At 57.8% G+C, this 15,053-nt stretch overlaps 1 protein-coding gene across 6 annotated transcripts in view; it reads right to left on the bottom strand.

Moving 5' to 3' along the window:
- Positions 1-14,765, bottom strand: part of NTRK3 (neurotrophic receptor tyrosine kinase 3) — a 372,106-nt gene extending 357,341 nt beyond the window's left edge. The window contains exons 1-2 of one of the 6 annotated variants that reach the window (XM_047737523.1): positions 14,210-14,764; positions 13,832-14,094 (exon numbers count right to left, since the gene is read on the bottom strand). In XM_047737523.1, coding sequence (XP_047593479.1) covers positions 13,832-14,079 — 248 coding nt within the window. In that variant the 5' untranslated portion in view covers positions 14,080-14,094; positions 14,210-14,764. Of the gene's footprint in view, positions 1-13,831 lie in introns of all 6 variants that reach the window. The other 5 variants (XM_047737522.1, XM_047737526.1, XM_047737521.1 and 2 more) reach the window with 5 other exon arrangements.
- Between the last annotated feature and the right edge of the window lie 288 nt (positions 14,766-15,053).

The following is a 15,053-nucleotide window of genomic DNA, read 5'->3' as shown; positions in this document are numbered from 1 at the left end:
CGTGGGGGGAGAGTGCTCTGCACCTGCTCGTGGCCATGGGGCTCCATGACTTTCCTTGCTCCCTGTCTCTCTGTCCCTCTCCCCTCGGCCACCCAGGTCACCTTCCCAATAAACTACTTGCCCCAATCTTTGTCTCATGAGGTCAGAAAGCAACGGAAGCAGAAATGCAACCCCCCTCTCTTGCCTGCCATACATGGCTTCCCCTAAAAATCCACGGGGCCTCTTACAGGCAAGAGCAAGCTCATGGACTCAACCTCTCGGTCAGGGGCCACAGCCCTGACAAGTACTCCATGGCGGCCCACGTCAGGCAGGCTCAGGACAGGTGAGCCAGAAGTTTTAGCTCTCCAGTTAGAAAAACTACACCCTCTCCACCTGAGGGAAGACCACAGCTTCACATATGGGCCTTTTTCTATAACTTCACATTCCATGCACTTTCTCAAATTCTGCCCCTGCTTCTCTTAAGAGAGACCTTTTAGCTGGGCTTGACACCCCAACTCAACTGCAAACTCCAAGAGGGGAGGGCTGTGGCCCTTTATTTGCTCTGCGTGGTGTTCTGGGGCTCAGCACCGTCCTGGCACATGGCTGGAGCCTGGCGCTCGGAAGAAAGAGGGGTGACTCCCTCATCTCCGTGTCCTGCAGGAGGAACGGCCAGGTTGGCCCTGCTCACGCCTCTGCCCATCCTTCTCCAAGAGTCCAGATGCCGGGATGGTCCTGGCAGGCAGCAAGGCAGGTGGCCAGACACCCAGGCATCCCACAGCCCAGGATGCAGACACAGCTCAGCACCCACGGTGGGCTGAATGTCCCCCAACACCGGCCCCCATCAGCCATCTCTTATCCACTCGGAAGACAGCCCTCAGAAAAGGGGAATATGGGCCCTCCCTTGCACACCTCCCCAGAAACAGGAGTCAGCCGCCCCACAGGACCCAGGGTCCCCCCAGGGCAGAGGGAAATCTGCTGCCGCGGGCCCTTCTCTCCACCACACCCCCTTCACTGCCAGGGGTCCCAGGGGCCCTTACTCCTCCTCCATTGCTCTGTCCCCCCGGCTGCCCCAAAGACAAGGTTTCTGCCAAGGGACTAAGACGACGCCCCTCCTCCACGCCCCTGCCCCCTCCCCATTTCTCATGTTATTTCCCACTTGGTGTCTTATCGCCACATTTGTTAAAATGGCTGCCACTTAGGAGGTGGCAAGCAGTCAGAAACACAATCTGGAGCAAAGCTGATATTAAATAACTTCCCGCGCCTGGCACGTCTGCCAAGGCTCCCTCCTGAATCGCAGGTGCTAAGGAAGAGGCCGCACAGGGTGAGGCGCTACAGACACCCCGAGTCCAGGCTCAGAGACACGCCTCTGCTGGGGGAAGGCCCCTCCCTTCTCCGGGCTGGATTTCTGCAGCCGTAAAGCCTGAAGCTTAACACTTACCTCTAACCACCCCCTTGCCACGTGATCCCACGCACCCCCCCTACACACACACACACACACACACACAGAGCAAAGGGCAGAAAACAGTCCCAGACGTTCAGATCCGAGCTACCAAAAGGCCCTCATTCAACCTGCCCGACAGCCCCTCCCCTTGTCATTTTCCAGGTAAACAGACGCAGCCTCGGAGATCTGAGGCCCACCTGAGAGCTGGGGATTAAAGCATCTCCCAGAGAGTGGCACCCCAGGAAACATCGCAAAGGGTCGGGTCGTTTAGATGCCGGGGTTGGCGGGCCATGAGGAAGTCAGTCAGTTGCTCACATGCACTCATCCCACTGGCCCAGGCAACACTCCCAGGGGCCATCATCACATTCATGACCTTAGAGAATCATCTCGAACCCCTCGCATGTGAAGGGAAGAGAAATTCACTTGACAGACCCCCCTGAAGCCCATCTGCCCTGAGGCGATGTCACTTTCACCTGCCCCAACAGTGCCCACCAAGGTCACCCCACCCCAGCGGAACACCGTGCTGTTCTCCACTCCAGCCACTAGGTGTCACTGCTGCGCCCAGTGAACTGGAACCATCCCCCGTTCATGGGTGGGAGAAGGACCCCATCAGGCCAACGGGATCTCACAAACCACCCCTGCATTGTGTCCTAACCTCATCCTTCTTCCCAAAAGAGACAGATGGCCAATCATGGAGTACCCACCATGTTCCAGACACTTGCCACATGTCGTATAATTTAATCTTCACAGCAACACCTCCCAGTAACACCTCGCTTTGCAGGTGAAGAAAATGAGACCCAGAGAAATTAAGCAACTTGCTCAAATTTGAAAAGAAACAAGCAAAGGGGAGGGCAAGGACTGGAGCCTGAGTTGGATGTGAAATTCCATGACCTTTCCTCCGCACAACGTAGCCTCCCTTGAGACAGCAGAATCTGAGCTATGGGCTCTAATTGAATCCAATTGTTTTGCCATGACCCTCAGAGGTGTTGGCCCCTGGGAGAAAACCACGTGTAGCTCTGATCAAAGGCACATTCCCAACAGGCAGGCCGAATAAATAGCACCTCCCTCCCTGCAGACATCATGGTCTAGTGCCCTCTTGTGGCTGAACGTAGAACTGGAGTGAATGTGAGTGAGAGGCCCTTAAGGGAGGGGACTCGAGGACCCCCAGGTCACCTCCTTCCCCCTAGATTCCTAAATTCTTTCTCCCAGGGCTGATCCCTGAACCCTGTCTGCAACTGACAGGCTCAGTCAATTACAGTAGCCCGGAAGGGGATCATCTAGTGAACAACAGCTACCTGGGACAAGAATAGTAGTAAAACTACATAGGACCAGGTCTGCAAGGGGCTGGGTGCTCCGGAATTAATCAGCATAGAAATTCCCCACGTCCAGAGTGCCTGGGACCCTCTCCCACTGCCCTTAGTCTCTCAGTGGGAACCATAACTATCTCCCTGTTCTTTTGGCAGACATGTGTGCCTTAGCTATTTTTGAAGGTTGTTTTTTTTGGTGTTTTTTTTTTTTTTTTTTTCCCCAAATACACACCACCTTGGTCCTTCTCTTATCTCCCTCAGCTTTGGCCCAGGTGCTGCTGGCTCCCCCTCGTGTAACCTCCTCCAATCCCATGCCTCAAGGACCCTGAAATGCCACTGTCCATCACCTCTGCAAGACTCCCATTGTACTACCCACCAATTTGGGCGCTGTGCACCCATCGCACGCCAGGCACTTACTATAATTTCATGTAACCCTGACAACTACTCTACAAAGATGGATATAATTAGCCTGATTTTTCAGATAAGGAATCTGAAGCTCAGAGAAGTTAAGTAACTTGGGTAAGCTCACACAGCGGTAGAGCCAGCATTTAAACCGAAGGCTGTCTGGGGTGAAAGAAACCACTATTCTCCCTATAACACAGGGCTGCCTCTCAGACAAAAGAACCACTGGAAATCTTGGGCAACCAGAACTGTTCTAACAGAAGGCCCTGGGCTAGAAGGTTTATCTGTCAGGATGAGCTGGAAGGAGAAAAGACTGGAGGGGGGAAGCACAGATGAGAGCCATAGAAAGAATCTGTGTTTGTGGGGAGGAAGTTCTGGAGTAGAGGAAGAAAATGAGAGAGAACACACACATACACACACATGAAATCTGACAATAACCCTACATTATTAGTATTACCTCCATTTTTCAGATAAGCAAACTGAGGGTCAAAAAGGTAGCCACGTCGGGGCTCCTGGGTGGCTCAGCTGGTTAAGCATCTGCCTTCGGCTCAGTCCTGGGATCGAGCCCTGGCAGGGAGCCTGCTTTTCCCTCTCGCTCTGCTGCTCCCCCTATTGTGCTTTCTCTAGCTCTCTCTCCTGCTCTCTGTCAAATAAATAAATAGTCTTTTTTTTTTTTAATTTAAGAAAAAAATGTAGCCAGCCCAAGGTCACAGAGCCGGTAAGAGGCAGAGTCGTGAGCTCAAGCTTCACTGAGTAGGGACCATCCATAAACAAGGTTGCCGATGCAAGTGACCTCCCGTCCCGCAGGAGGGCCACAAATGTTGGCTTCATCCCTGCTCTTCAGCCTCAAAAAAGTGTCAGAAACAGCGGGCGGGAGGGATGTCTGAGGGGCGCAGTCGGTAAAGCGTCCGACTCTTGGTTTCAGCTCAGGTCACGATCTCACAGTCGTGGGCTCGAGCCCTGAATCTGGCTTTATGCTCAGTGCAGAGTCAGCTCCAGAGTCTCTTTCCCTCTCCCCCCTGCTCTCTCTCTCTCTCTCTAATAAATAAAATCTTTAAAAAACAAACAAACAAAAGCAAACTCTGACCACAACAGAGAGGACCCCACCTGCAACCTGGGTCTGGCAGCCACGGGATGGTTCTGGGGACAGAGTCACAGGACCTGACTCCATGAGCTCAACACCCACCACAAAAGCAGAAGACCCCATCTCCAAAGTCGACAACCATGTTAGCGGAACAGGGCCCATTTATGGACCAAGTAGCGCATGGAAAAAGACAGCACCTGCTCAAATACTAGAACAGACATGAGAGAGCCCAAGTATTCACAGAAAGGAAAGAGTCCAAACTAGCTGGTCCAGGCTAGGGCCCATGACCCCTAATTTGCACGGCACTCTCATACCCACCAACGTAGATGGGTATCTCTGAGCGACAGACAGGGTCTGGAGAGCTTAAGCGACAGCACCACGCTCTCCCATCTGGTAAGTATCGGGACCTGGTACTGACTGAGCCACTCCCTGGTGTCTTAAGAGAGTCCCAAGTTCGGCATGGGGGGGGTGGGGGGAGGCAGGGAAAAGTGAGAGATGCCCCTACACTTGGGCCAGTAGATCAAATGGCCTGAGGGAGTTCATAAAGCTCAATTATTCCATGACCCTAACCCACAACGTAACCAAGCGTCCATCACCTTCTCTGTGTCCACATCAAGACTGATCTTCCCGGGTAGGGGCTATGTCCCATTCATTCATCTCCAGATGGGCTGATCCCCACTGCTGCTGCTGGGGACCAGAGGGGAAGGAGAGCACTGACTTCTGTCCACCCAGCACACACTCCCAGCCACCTCCCAGGAAGCTCATGTCAGTAAGACTCCCATGGCTGGGCCGGCTCTGCAGACAAAGGCCCTGCCTGGGGGACAGCTGACTTCCCTGCTCATCCCTGGCTCAGGAGCAGCTCTGAAAGCCAGGTCTGCGAGGCCACATCTCACCAGCCTAGTGCCACATCCCCAGCTCCCAGCCCGTGAAGGCAAACACCGGCCTCCGACTGGCTGGTGCGCGGCGCTGCCCTCTGGTGGCCATGGGGGGTCCACAGGCAGACGGACTGGGCAGGCAGGAAGCCAGAAGCTCTCGGGCTTGTTTACCAAGACCTCAGCCGTGATATGCCCAGCACACAGAAGAGATGCACTTGTGCGTGCACACACACACCCCCAGATGCGCACACACAGCCCAGTTCACTACGGGAGGCACAGACGGGGACTGCAACTCGGAGACAGCACCCTTCACTCTCTCGCGGACTTTGCAGGAGACTTAGGACTTCTTCCCCTGCCTCTGGAAGAGCCCAAATCCCTCAGCCCCTCAGCAGCCGCTAGCAGAGGGTGGGGAAGGGAAGCCACGCCAGCTGGGGAGGCAGGGCCCCGTGCCAGGACGCCCTGGGTGACTGAGTCACACCCCTCCACCTCTCTGGGGCCCCACGTTCCTCTTTGGCAAAACTACTTTGGACCCCAATTATATCTGAGCCCCTTTCCAGATCAGATGATTTATGGTTCGAGGTCTTGATTGCTTCCTAACTCAAAAACGCTCCCAGATGTCTAGAAACGGAGACATCAACATGGCACCCTACTGGTTAGACAGCCCATCAACCATGTCACCACACTGACTGGACAGGGACCCCTTGAGGGAGACAGGCGCCAACTCCCAGAGGTAACCCAACTCCCAGAAGGGAAAACTGAGGCCACAGAGGTCCTGTGATGTGGTGAGCTCAGCCAGCCAAGCAGCAGTGAAAATGGGGTGTTTCCACAAATACTTGCCCCACCATCCCAACCACGGTGGCTACTCCGGCTCTCTCCTTGGGAACTGCTGTGGCCGACCCCCAGCTCATCCCTGTGGAGAGGCTGACAGAGCTCCCATGAGCAATGGGACAGAGCTGAGGCAAAAGGAAGCGTGGAGGAGAGGAAAGCCTGCTCGTCTGAAGAGGAGGCAAGAGAAGAGGAAGAATTAGAAGTCAGGGAAGATTCTCTCAACACCAGCCTCTAGCTCTGGCTGCTGGGCCCTCCAGATGCCTCCCGGCTGTTCTGCACTCACCAGCCATCTTGAAATCCCAAAGCTGTCCCTGGGAGAAGCCACCCAGCCCTCCCCTCTCTGATCCAAGCTCTCAAGGGTCATGGGCAGTCAGGGACACAGTCCTGCCGACCACACCTCAGCCCAGCGTGGCGCTGGCAGGGACTCAGCCGCCAGCTTCCTGAATCCCCGCCAGCCTCAACGGGCATCTGGTCTCCTGGGGAAGCGAGCTGCCTGATCAAAGGCCGAGACACTACGGGGTGGTCAAGGAGGCCTGGGAAAAGGGCTTGACCGAGACAGGGCCTCGGGGGAGGCCGAGGTCAGGAGGAGAGCCCCTCCCTGACTGCGAGAGGCCTGTCTGGGACCATGCGGGCCAGACCATGAGGCCAGCACCACACCCACCATCTTGTCCGCCTTCCCCTCCGACCCCAGCCTGGGCAATGCGCACCCAGAGAGCTGGGATGTTACAACATGAAGGACCCTTCTAGACCTTCACGTCTACCCTTTTCTTTAATTAGTGGATTATGATGGCCGGTCTTCAGGAATGACCACGTGCACGTGTGTGTCTACCAGTATATATTTGCACGCCTAAGGAAAGAGCAAAAGAATCCAGGCTATACAGCTTAATATTAAACGTCAGATCACTCTGCGTGGAATTCAGCAAGTCACATTCTGTATCTGGACTCACGCCCCGTCTGTACAACGGGATTCACATTAATGAATGAATGAACGAACAGCACTTCTCTGATAGGGTTGGTGTGAGGCCATAACAAAGTAGGACCTCTCAAGTGCTTGGAATGGTTGTCTAGAACATAGGAGGTGCTCACTAAAAGCTAGCTGTCCTTAGCGATCCTATACAGACAGTTTTCTCTTTACTGGGCCTGATACAGGACACTGACCCTCAGGGGCACTGCTAACAGGTAGTTATTATTATGCCCATCTCGTAGATGAGGAAACTGAGGCCCAGAAGAGGTAAGGGGTTTGTCCAAAGCTAGGGAGCACCCAGGCCCAGAGGATCTGCTGGGGAAACCCAGTCACGACGGTCCTCTCCGCACTTGAGGGTTCTTCGGAAGGAATCCTGTCTGATTCCCACCACCCAGACCGGGGACCCTGTTGATGGAACAAAGCAGATGGGGGTGGGGGGAGCTGGAAGGCAGAGACGAGGCTTGAAAGGAAGGCTGGGCTCCCAAGCCCCAAGCCCACTGAGCCCACAGCCTCCCCTGCCTGCTGGTAAACAGAGCAGAGCAGAAATCCTCGCTGCAAGCGAACCTCTAATTGGCGTGGGCTGCAGGCTGCACGGAGCCCAGGGGCGGCCAGCCTCGCATACTTGCTGCCTCTGGGGACCCCAGATTTGGAAACATCGCCCCAGAGGGAGACACAGCCGTAGGCAAGGCTCCGGCTTTGACAGAGCGCCCAGGACAGGCGCCAGGGCAGAGCCGAAGAGTGTGGCGCCTGTCCCGCCACCTGGGAGGAGAGACCTTCCAGCAGCCCTCAAGCCCCCGGAGAGTCGCTACCCTGGTCTGGGCCTCTCATGGGCCCCATGCGCAGAGCGTGAGGGAGGGGACACCTGCGGCAGTCCCTCCCAGGCCTGAGTTCTGGTGAGCCCTGCCCCCAGGGTGAAGGCAGAAAGTGGAGGACCCTCATGGGACTTCCCAGGGCTCCACTGGGCACCGGGCTTCACGGGAGTCCGCATCCCTGGAGAGCTGACCCATCTGAAGAGCAGCAGCCCACACGGCTGGTCTCCTGGAGTGTGTTTCCCCAAGCAGAGGCAGCTGGGCTCTGGGGATGGATGACAGGTGACTTGACTGGATGCCTCAGCCACCACCAGCTCTGGGGGGGGGTCAAGCGAGGCCTCCACTCAGACCGTGCCTAGACCCAACTGCCAGGAGTCTCAGCCATCCTCCAGCTCCTCCCAGATGGACCATTCCCATAGTGCTGCCCCCTGGGAGAAAGAGAACTTTCTGGATGAAAATGACGCCATGGGGCATCTAGCCACAGGCCCACAGCCAGAGAGAAGAGTCCACAGACCCACGAGAGCCAGGAGAGGAGTCCCTCGGAAGGAGCCACAAGGCTCTTCTAGAGCTTTCCTTTTGGGAGACACACAACTCAACCCTTTTCTTTATTTTGTTCATCGGTAACATGGGACAGATCATCCCTGCCTATCACTTCAGCAGTTGGGACAAAAGCACACCCGATGTCTGTAACCTGGGAGGCATGAAAGAAATGCTGGGTGCTCAGGAGGTAAAGAATTTGCTGGACAGAAACAAAGAGCAGGACCTGAGGGGTACAGTCTTTTGAGAACTGGCCTGGCCCCCAGGGACGAGGGGGCCTTAGGAATCCTGGTCCCGGGCTGAGAGTCCCTCCACTACCCCACCTGGTTCCTTCTCTTCTTTCTCCTACTCCCCCTTGCATCGATCAACCCCTACTCCCTGGAACAGACCCAAGAGGGGGAGCCAGTCTTCAGGGTCACCTCTCCTACCATCCGTCTATCTCCCTCCCAAACTCAGGCCTTTCCAATCACAACAGGGCACCAAGCCTTTATGATGATAAAAATGTTATCTTGCCACCCCTGAACACTCCTCTGTTTATTAAGTTACATGCTGGTGTATCTTCCAGCCGTACGCTAAGTAGTCCCTCTTCTAGACGACAACTTGAAATCGAAGTTCTAGCATGTTCCTCTCCCATCAGTGGAGGTCCCTGCTAGAGCAACGCATGGAAGCTTTGCAGAGGGCCGTCTCCTCCCTGCCTTGCGTGCAGGGTAGAGAACGGAGACCCACACGAAGCTAGATGTCCAGGCTGTGAGGGGCTGTAGGCCCCAGGGCATCCCGAAGTGTGACATTTGGTCTGGGCCATTGACTCCAAATTGTGTGGCACTTTCTGGGTGACCCAGAGTTCAGTAGAGGTGGGAAGGGAAGGAACGAAGGGAAAACCGGCCAGTGGGAGGGTCAAGCGAGGGAGAGGGAGCACCCAGTCCTCTTCCTGGTGGCATCATAAGAGTCAGCACCAATCCTAAAGCTTGTGCCCTTAGAAGGGACCTCACAGAGACTCCATGGGGTGCTCCCTGAGCCCTGGGGTGGCATCGGTCCAAGCTTGAAGGGATTCAATTCATAGTTGAATTTACAGGCTGAAAAAGGCTACAGACCCCTCCTACAGCTCACAATGGGTTAGGGGCAGAGCCAGGGGAGGGACCCATGTGTGTCATCCCTTTCTCTCTTCCTACCCTCCCTGCAGTCAATGGGAGGCCTCCAAATGAGGCCAGAGACAGTGTCTATGATCCCAGGATAGGCCACTGGATGGGCTCCAGTGGCAGCAGAGATGCCACAATCCTGGCAAAGGTCATCCTGATGGAAGGTCACAGCCCACCCACACCCCCACCCAAGAGCCAGCTGGGCTAAGGACCCTTACAGTCAGAGAAGAGGAGGAGGCAGCAGGTAGGGACGGGCAGGGCAAGGACAGAGCATCCCAAGGGAGCAGGCATCAGAACCGCCCTTCTTCACGGCAGCATGCTCCTCTTCAGCCAGGCAGGAGGCTGGTCGGCCTGTTACAGGACCCTGCGCTGCCTCCCAGACTCCAGGACCAGCCCTCCAAGGACCGCACCCCAACACTCCCAAAGCAAGGGCCAGGCTGCGCTGTTTTTACCCAAAGCTGCCATACGCCCAGGTCCCTGGAGCTGCAGAGATGATGCCCTGGGCCCCGGCGTGTGCCTAGCAAGACTGACCTGGGCTTGTGGGGGCTGAGGACTCTGGAGCCAAGGAGGGTCTGGCCTCCAGGCAAAATCCCAGGGCCTCTGGAGCCCCCGGGCCCCAGCTTCCATCCCGGAAGTACCTCATTCCCCAGAGCTGCAACCAGCCTCCCTTCCAAATCTTACCACAAAGGAGTCCCAGCTCAGCCTACCTCTCTCAGACCTAGGCTCTGTGCCTGGCTGAGCTCCCCTGGGGCCTGGCTCACACCGTTGCCTGCATCCCAGGTCCCATGGGTAATTGTCAAGGCTGGCGCTCCCCTTGATCCTTAGAAAGGCTGAGAATCAAGGAACCAATAGAGTAGCCAAAACCCAAATGATCCTTCACCCAGCAGAGGCAAGGGCCTGCAAGGAAGACTGGGGACATAAATGGACCAGAGAGTGGCAAACACCAGGGATCCTGTGGGGGCTCCCACGGAGACCCCGCTGGAGGCTCAGAGTCCCAGCCAAGAGCTCAAAATCTGGGTAGCCAACCCCAGGAACATCGGGTCCCATGAGCCATCTCCTCTCCCTTGATCTTCTGCTGGTCAAAGATGCACCGTTGTGACCCAGCCTCAGGAAGGCTTGACCTAGACAGAGGATCCAACTCCCAGCCTCCACCTTCTGCCTTTGTGACGACAGAGCCTGGCTGGGCGTGGCAATGCGCTGCCCCTTCTAGGTTGAGGTTACTGCGGGCCTGGAGCTCCCATGGCTGAGGAGCTGGCTTCTTGAACAGAAAGAGGCCCAGAAGCAGAGCCCTTTGGGAGGGGAGGAGTTGAGACCCACATTTCTGCTATGATGCCTTGCAGCTGATTCCCTCCTGTGACTGGTGGGGCAGCCCCCTCCCCGATCACGGGCGCCCTCAGCCAGCCTCCGATGGGGACCCAAGAGGCGCTCCACACACGACTCTGAGAGGAAGATAACAGGGACTCTCTTGTCCATCTTAAAAGTCAGGCATGATCAGTTAAACACCCAGGGAGGGGTGTCAGGGCCCTAGAGCTCCACAGACAAGAGGGTGTGTCTTTGGAGGCCAGCCCCCAAGGACACCCCCCCAGGTTCCCGGAGTGAGGCCTGATGGAAACACAGCTTCATCCAAGCTCCATCCCAAGAGTCAGCCCAAGCTGTACCCTTAGGCACACACCAGCAAGAGCTTCAGGCTGATGGAAGGCTGGAGGACCCCCGAACTCCCTCTCTCTGATAGCATCAGAGATCTGAGGAGCACACTTTCCTCCTGCAAAGTCTGGGCTGCATCTCAAGCCCCCTTCCCAGGTCGTGCTAAAGTCAGGCCTCCTCCTTCACCCTCCTCCTTCTGCCTGCCCTCCAGGCCCCCCTCCCGCCTCTTTCCACAGGCATCCCACAGAATGGGGGCCCGGGCCTTGGTGTTGGATAGACCGAGACCTAAGCCTGGCTCACCACCTGGGCTGTGTGCCTCAACAGAAGTTACTCTGCTACCCTGAGCCTCCATTCCCTTGAGTGACAGAGGAATGGGTGACAGCTACTTCCCACAAGGAGCCTGATTCCCCTCCCTCCCTCCACAGTTCTCTGCCTCCGAGGCCGAAGGCTGGGCCCTTCCCAAAGCTCTGTCAATACCAGCCAAAGATCTAAGAGGGCACTGGGGAGAAGACGGGGTGAGGAAAGGTCATCAGACCCATGACCTCTGACCCTCCTCCCCCACCTGCCAATCCACACAGCTCCTGTGGGAATCCAGTTCCCCAGCTCTTAGGTGTCAGGGTGGACGTAAGGAAAGGAGTCCTGCCTGCTTGCCAAAGAGCCCACGTCCCGAAACAGGGAGGGGGACACACAGTCTCCCAATCCAGTCCCTGCTCACCATTATCCCATTTGTCCCACTGGGGTCCTCCAAAGGCAAAGGGGATAAGAGACCACACCATCCCCTCCTGTCACCCACATTTCAGCACCTCCATCTTGGACCCTAGGCCTGGAAAGAGCAGCCCAACTCCCCCCTTCAAACCGCTTCCCCAAGCATCGCCTTCAGAGGAGCGACCGCTGCCTGGCTACAGAGAGCCTACGTGATTGTGGCCATCCCTGCCTCCCACTGGCTTCCCACAGATGCATGCATCCTGGGAGCAGAGAATAGCCAGAATGAGGCTCACCAGCTCCCAGAGACCCACACCAGGGACCTGCTCTCAAACCTTTAGCCCCCCCCCCAGTCCCCCTGGATATCCCCAGATCCAGCTCCGGAGCCCCTGGACTCACTGCTAAGCTCTCTCCCCTCCCAGTCCCCCAACTCACCCCCCACACACACACAGCCAAATGCACTCCCAAGCCAGAGTTTCCCTGCCGATAACACTCCAGACCTTCCCCTGCCATCCTCAGGGACGCTGGAATGCTGTGGCCTGCAGGGCCCAGAGAGGCAGTCTACCCCTGGAACCTCTGGCTGCCCCCTCAGTTGTTCCTCTGTTCATCCCAGGCCCACCGGCTGCAGGTGGTGAGGAGGTGAATGGCAGAGCCCAGATATGGGTCAAGCTGGTCTCCAGGGCCAGGAGTCAGAGACATCTCCTGGGCTGTACACTTCCTCCAACTGTTAGCTGCAAGGATGCTAGCGCTCTCTCCACGAAGCCAACAGGGCTGGCGGGCTTTCGAGAGCAGAACTGCAATTCCTCCCAGCCTGGCTGCCCCATTCTGAGGGAGAGGGAGGGCTGCTGCCGGGAGAGCAGCGCCAATGGCAGCTTCGAAAGGGCTTGTGTCTGCCCAGATGCCTCCTTCAGACCCCAGCCGGGACTTCAGGGCAAACCCCTCTCTCTCAGCATCCTACCCATTTTGAGGGTTCCCAAGGGGTGTGGACCTTGGCAGGGGGACAAAAGAGCTATCCCCTAAACAACCCCAGCACGGTCCACACCCTTCTCTGGATGTCAGAATGGGGGGGGGGGGGTGGGGGGGGGAGGTGTTGGGGGGCAGGTCACCTGGCCCTGAGGTCAGTGGAAGGAAAGATGGGCAGCATCCCTGGACCCTGGCTGAGCTCTTCTTTCCTGTGTGCCTCGGTTCTATCCCCCATCCCTAGCCAAGGGGAGGGAGGGAATGCAGGCCACCACAGGTCTCACTCAGACGGGGCAGAACCCAGCAAACGGCAGTCAGAGTTGGATTATCCAAAAAAAAAAAGAAAGAAAGAAAGAAAGAAAAAGACGGATCTGCAAGACCATATAAGCCCCATCCCCAAACCCCGCAAACCCCCTCAGCTCCCTTCTCCATCCTGACTCGGAATTACCGGCGCAGTTATCAGAGCTCACAAGGACGGGATCTGTAGGCGCCCAGATGCAGATGAGGGTGGGAAAGGCGGGGGGTGTCTCGGAAATGCCCAAAATGGGGTTGGAGAGGGCGGGCGAGAGAGAAAGGGAAGAGGTAGGCGTCCATGACGGCCTCGACATGTCCAAAGTCTCCCAGCGAGCAGCCAGCTCCCAACTTGTTTACTTGTCAGCGTGTTTCGCTGTTTCCAAAAGGAAATAGTTAACGATCTCGGCTGGATCTCCAGCAATCCCTGTCACCTTCCCTCCCGGCCCAGCGCCGCCGCTGTCACTGCCGCCGCCGCCGCCGCCGGGGATCGAACCTCGTCTACTTTATTCCACTTGAGCGTGGCCAAACTGTTGCTATTTAGTGGGGGGCAAAAACCCGACTCGCACCCTCTCGACGAGCCCCGGCGGGTGGGGGCGGGGGCGGGAGCTGGGCCGCGCACGCCCCGGGCCGGCGGGGGTCCCCTGCGGGGAGAGGCACCCACGCGGCTCCGGCCCCCGCCTGCAAGGGCCGGATCACCTGGACTACGCAGCCCGAGAGCATCTCCCGAGCCACGGCGAGCCTGACGCGCGCCCGGCGGGCGGCGGCGAGCCGGGGCGGGCGGGCGGAGGGCCGGCTCCCGGCCGCGGGCGGGCGAGAGGGAGCCGCGGAGCGAGAGGGGAGGCGGGCTGGGGAGCGGCCGCCCGACTTACATGGAAGTGATATTCCTTGAGATGTCCGTGATGTTGATGCTGGCGTTCCCATTGCTGTTCCCTGAATCCTGCCCCTCCAGGAGGGGGAAGAGGTTCCCATCGTCCGGCCGCCGGCAATTGATCTCAGTCTTGCTGCAGACACAATTTGCAGGGCAAGCCAGCACGGAGCCCACATAGTCCAGCCAGACGCTTCCCAGCAAGAAAATCCGCCAGAAACTACACTTGGCTGGGCAAAGAGAGACATCCATCTCCGATCGCGGCTTCTAAAAAAGAGGAGGAGGAGAGGAGAGGGGGGTGGGGTGGGGGGAGTGGGGAGAGCTGGGGGGGAAGGAAACAAAGACGGCGAGGGAGGGGGGAAGGGGGAGGGGGGGCCTCTGCCTTTGAAACGCCGTGCGATCAGATGCAAAATCCTTCAGCGTCTGAAACCATCGCGGCCGCCGCCGCCGCCGCCGCCGCCGCCGCCGCCGGGTGGGAGCCGCGGGGAGCGCCTAGTGGCGCGGTTTGCCTGGCATGGTGGCCGGCTCGGCGCTCGCCGGCTCGCCGGGTCCGGAGGCTCGGGAAGCGAGCCGCGCTCTCCGACTCCGAGACTTTGCAGGGTTGCAACAGACGGTGGGGAGGCAAAAAAGAAAAAGAAAAAAAAAAAAAAAAGGGAAAAGGAAAATATGGTGCTAAAGTCACCAAGTCCCACCTACTGGGCAGAATTAAAACGGACACACCTGCAAAGCACACACACACTCACACACACACACACTCACTCACTCACACATACACACACCCGGAGCCCGGGGGAAGGAGGAGGAGGAAGATGCAGTCGGAGCTGCAGCAGCCGCCGCGAATGGCTCGCCGCGCGCCTGCAGAAATGTACAAGTGCTCAGAGCCTTACGAAACGCACGGGTTATCGGAGCGTCTTCCTCGGCTCCCTCCCTCTCTCCCCCTCCCTCCTCCCCTCCCTCCTCGCGGCCTCCTCCCCCCGCCCCCCGCCCCGGCTGGGAGCGGCAGGGGAGCGGAATCTCCCCCCCTTCCCTCTCCCCCTCCCCTTCCCCACACCCCACTCCCTCCCCGCCCGTCCTCTCCCCTCCTCCCTCCCCACCCACCCACCCACTCGCCGGCTCGCGGCTCTCGCCCGCACCGCCACCCGCAGCCGCGCGGCCGCCCGCCCGCCCGCTCCACGCCTCGCGGCCCGGCGCCCGGCGCCCGCTCGCCGCAGCCAAGGGGAAACCGA

The sequence above is a fragment of the Lutra lutra genome, chromosome 7, assembly GCF_902655055.1.
Source record: "Lutra lutra chromosome 7, mLutLut1.2, whole genome shotgun sequence".
NCBI classification, from domain to species: Eukaryota; Metazoa; Chordata; class Mammalia; order Carnivora; family Mustelidae; genus Lutra; species Lutra lutra.
This window is presented reverse-complemented; position numbering and strand designations above follow the sequence as displayed.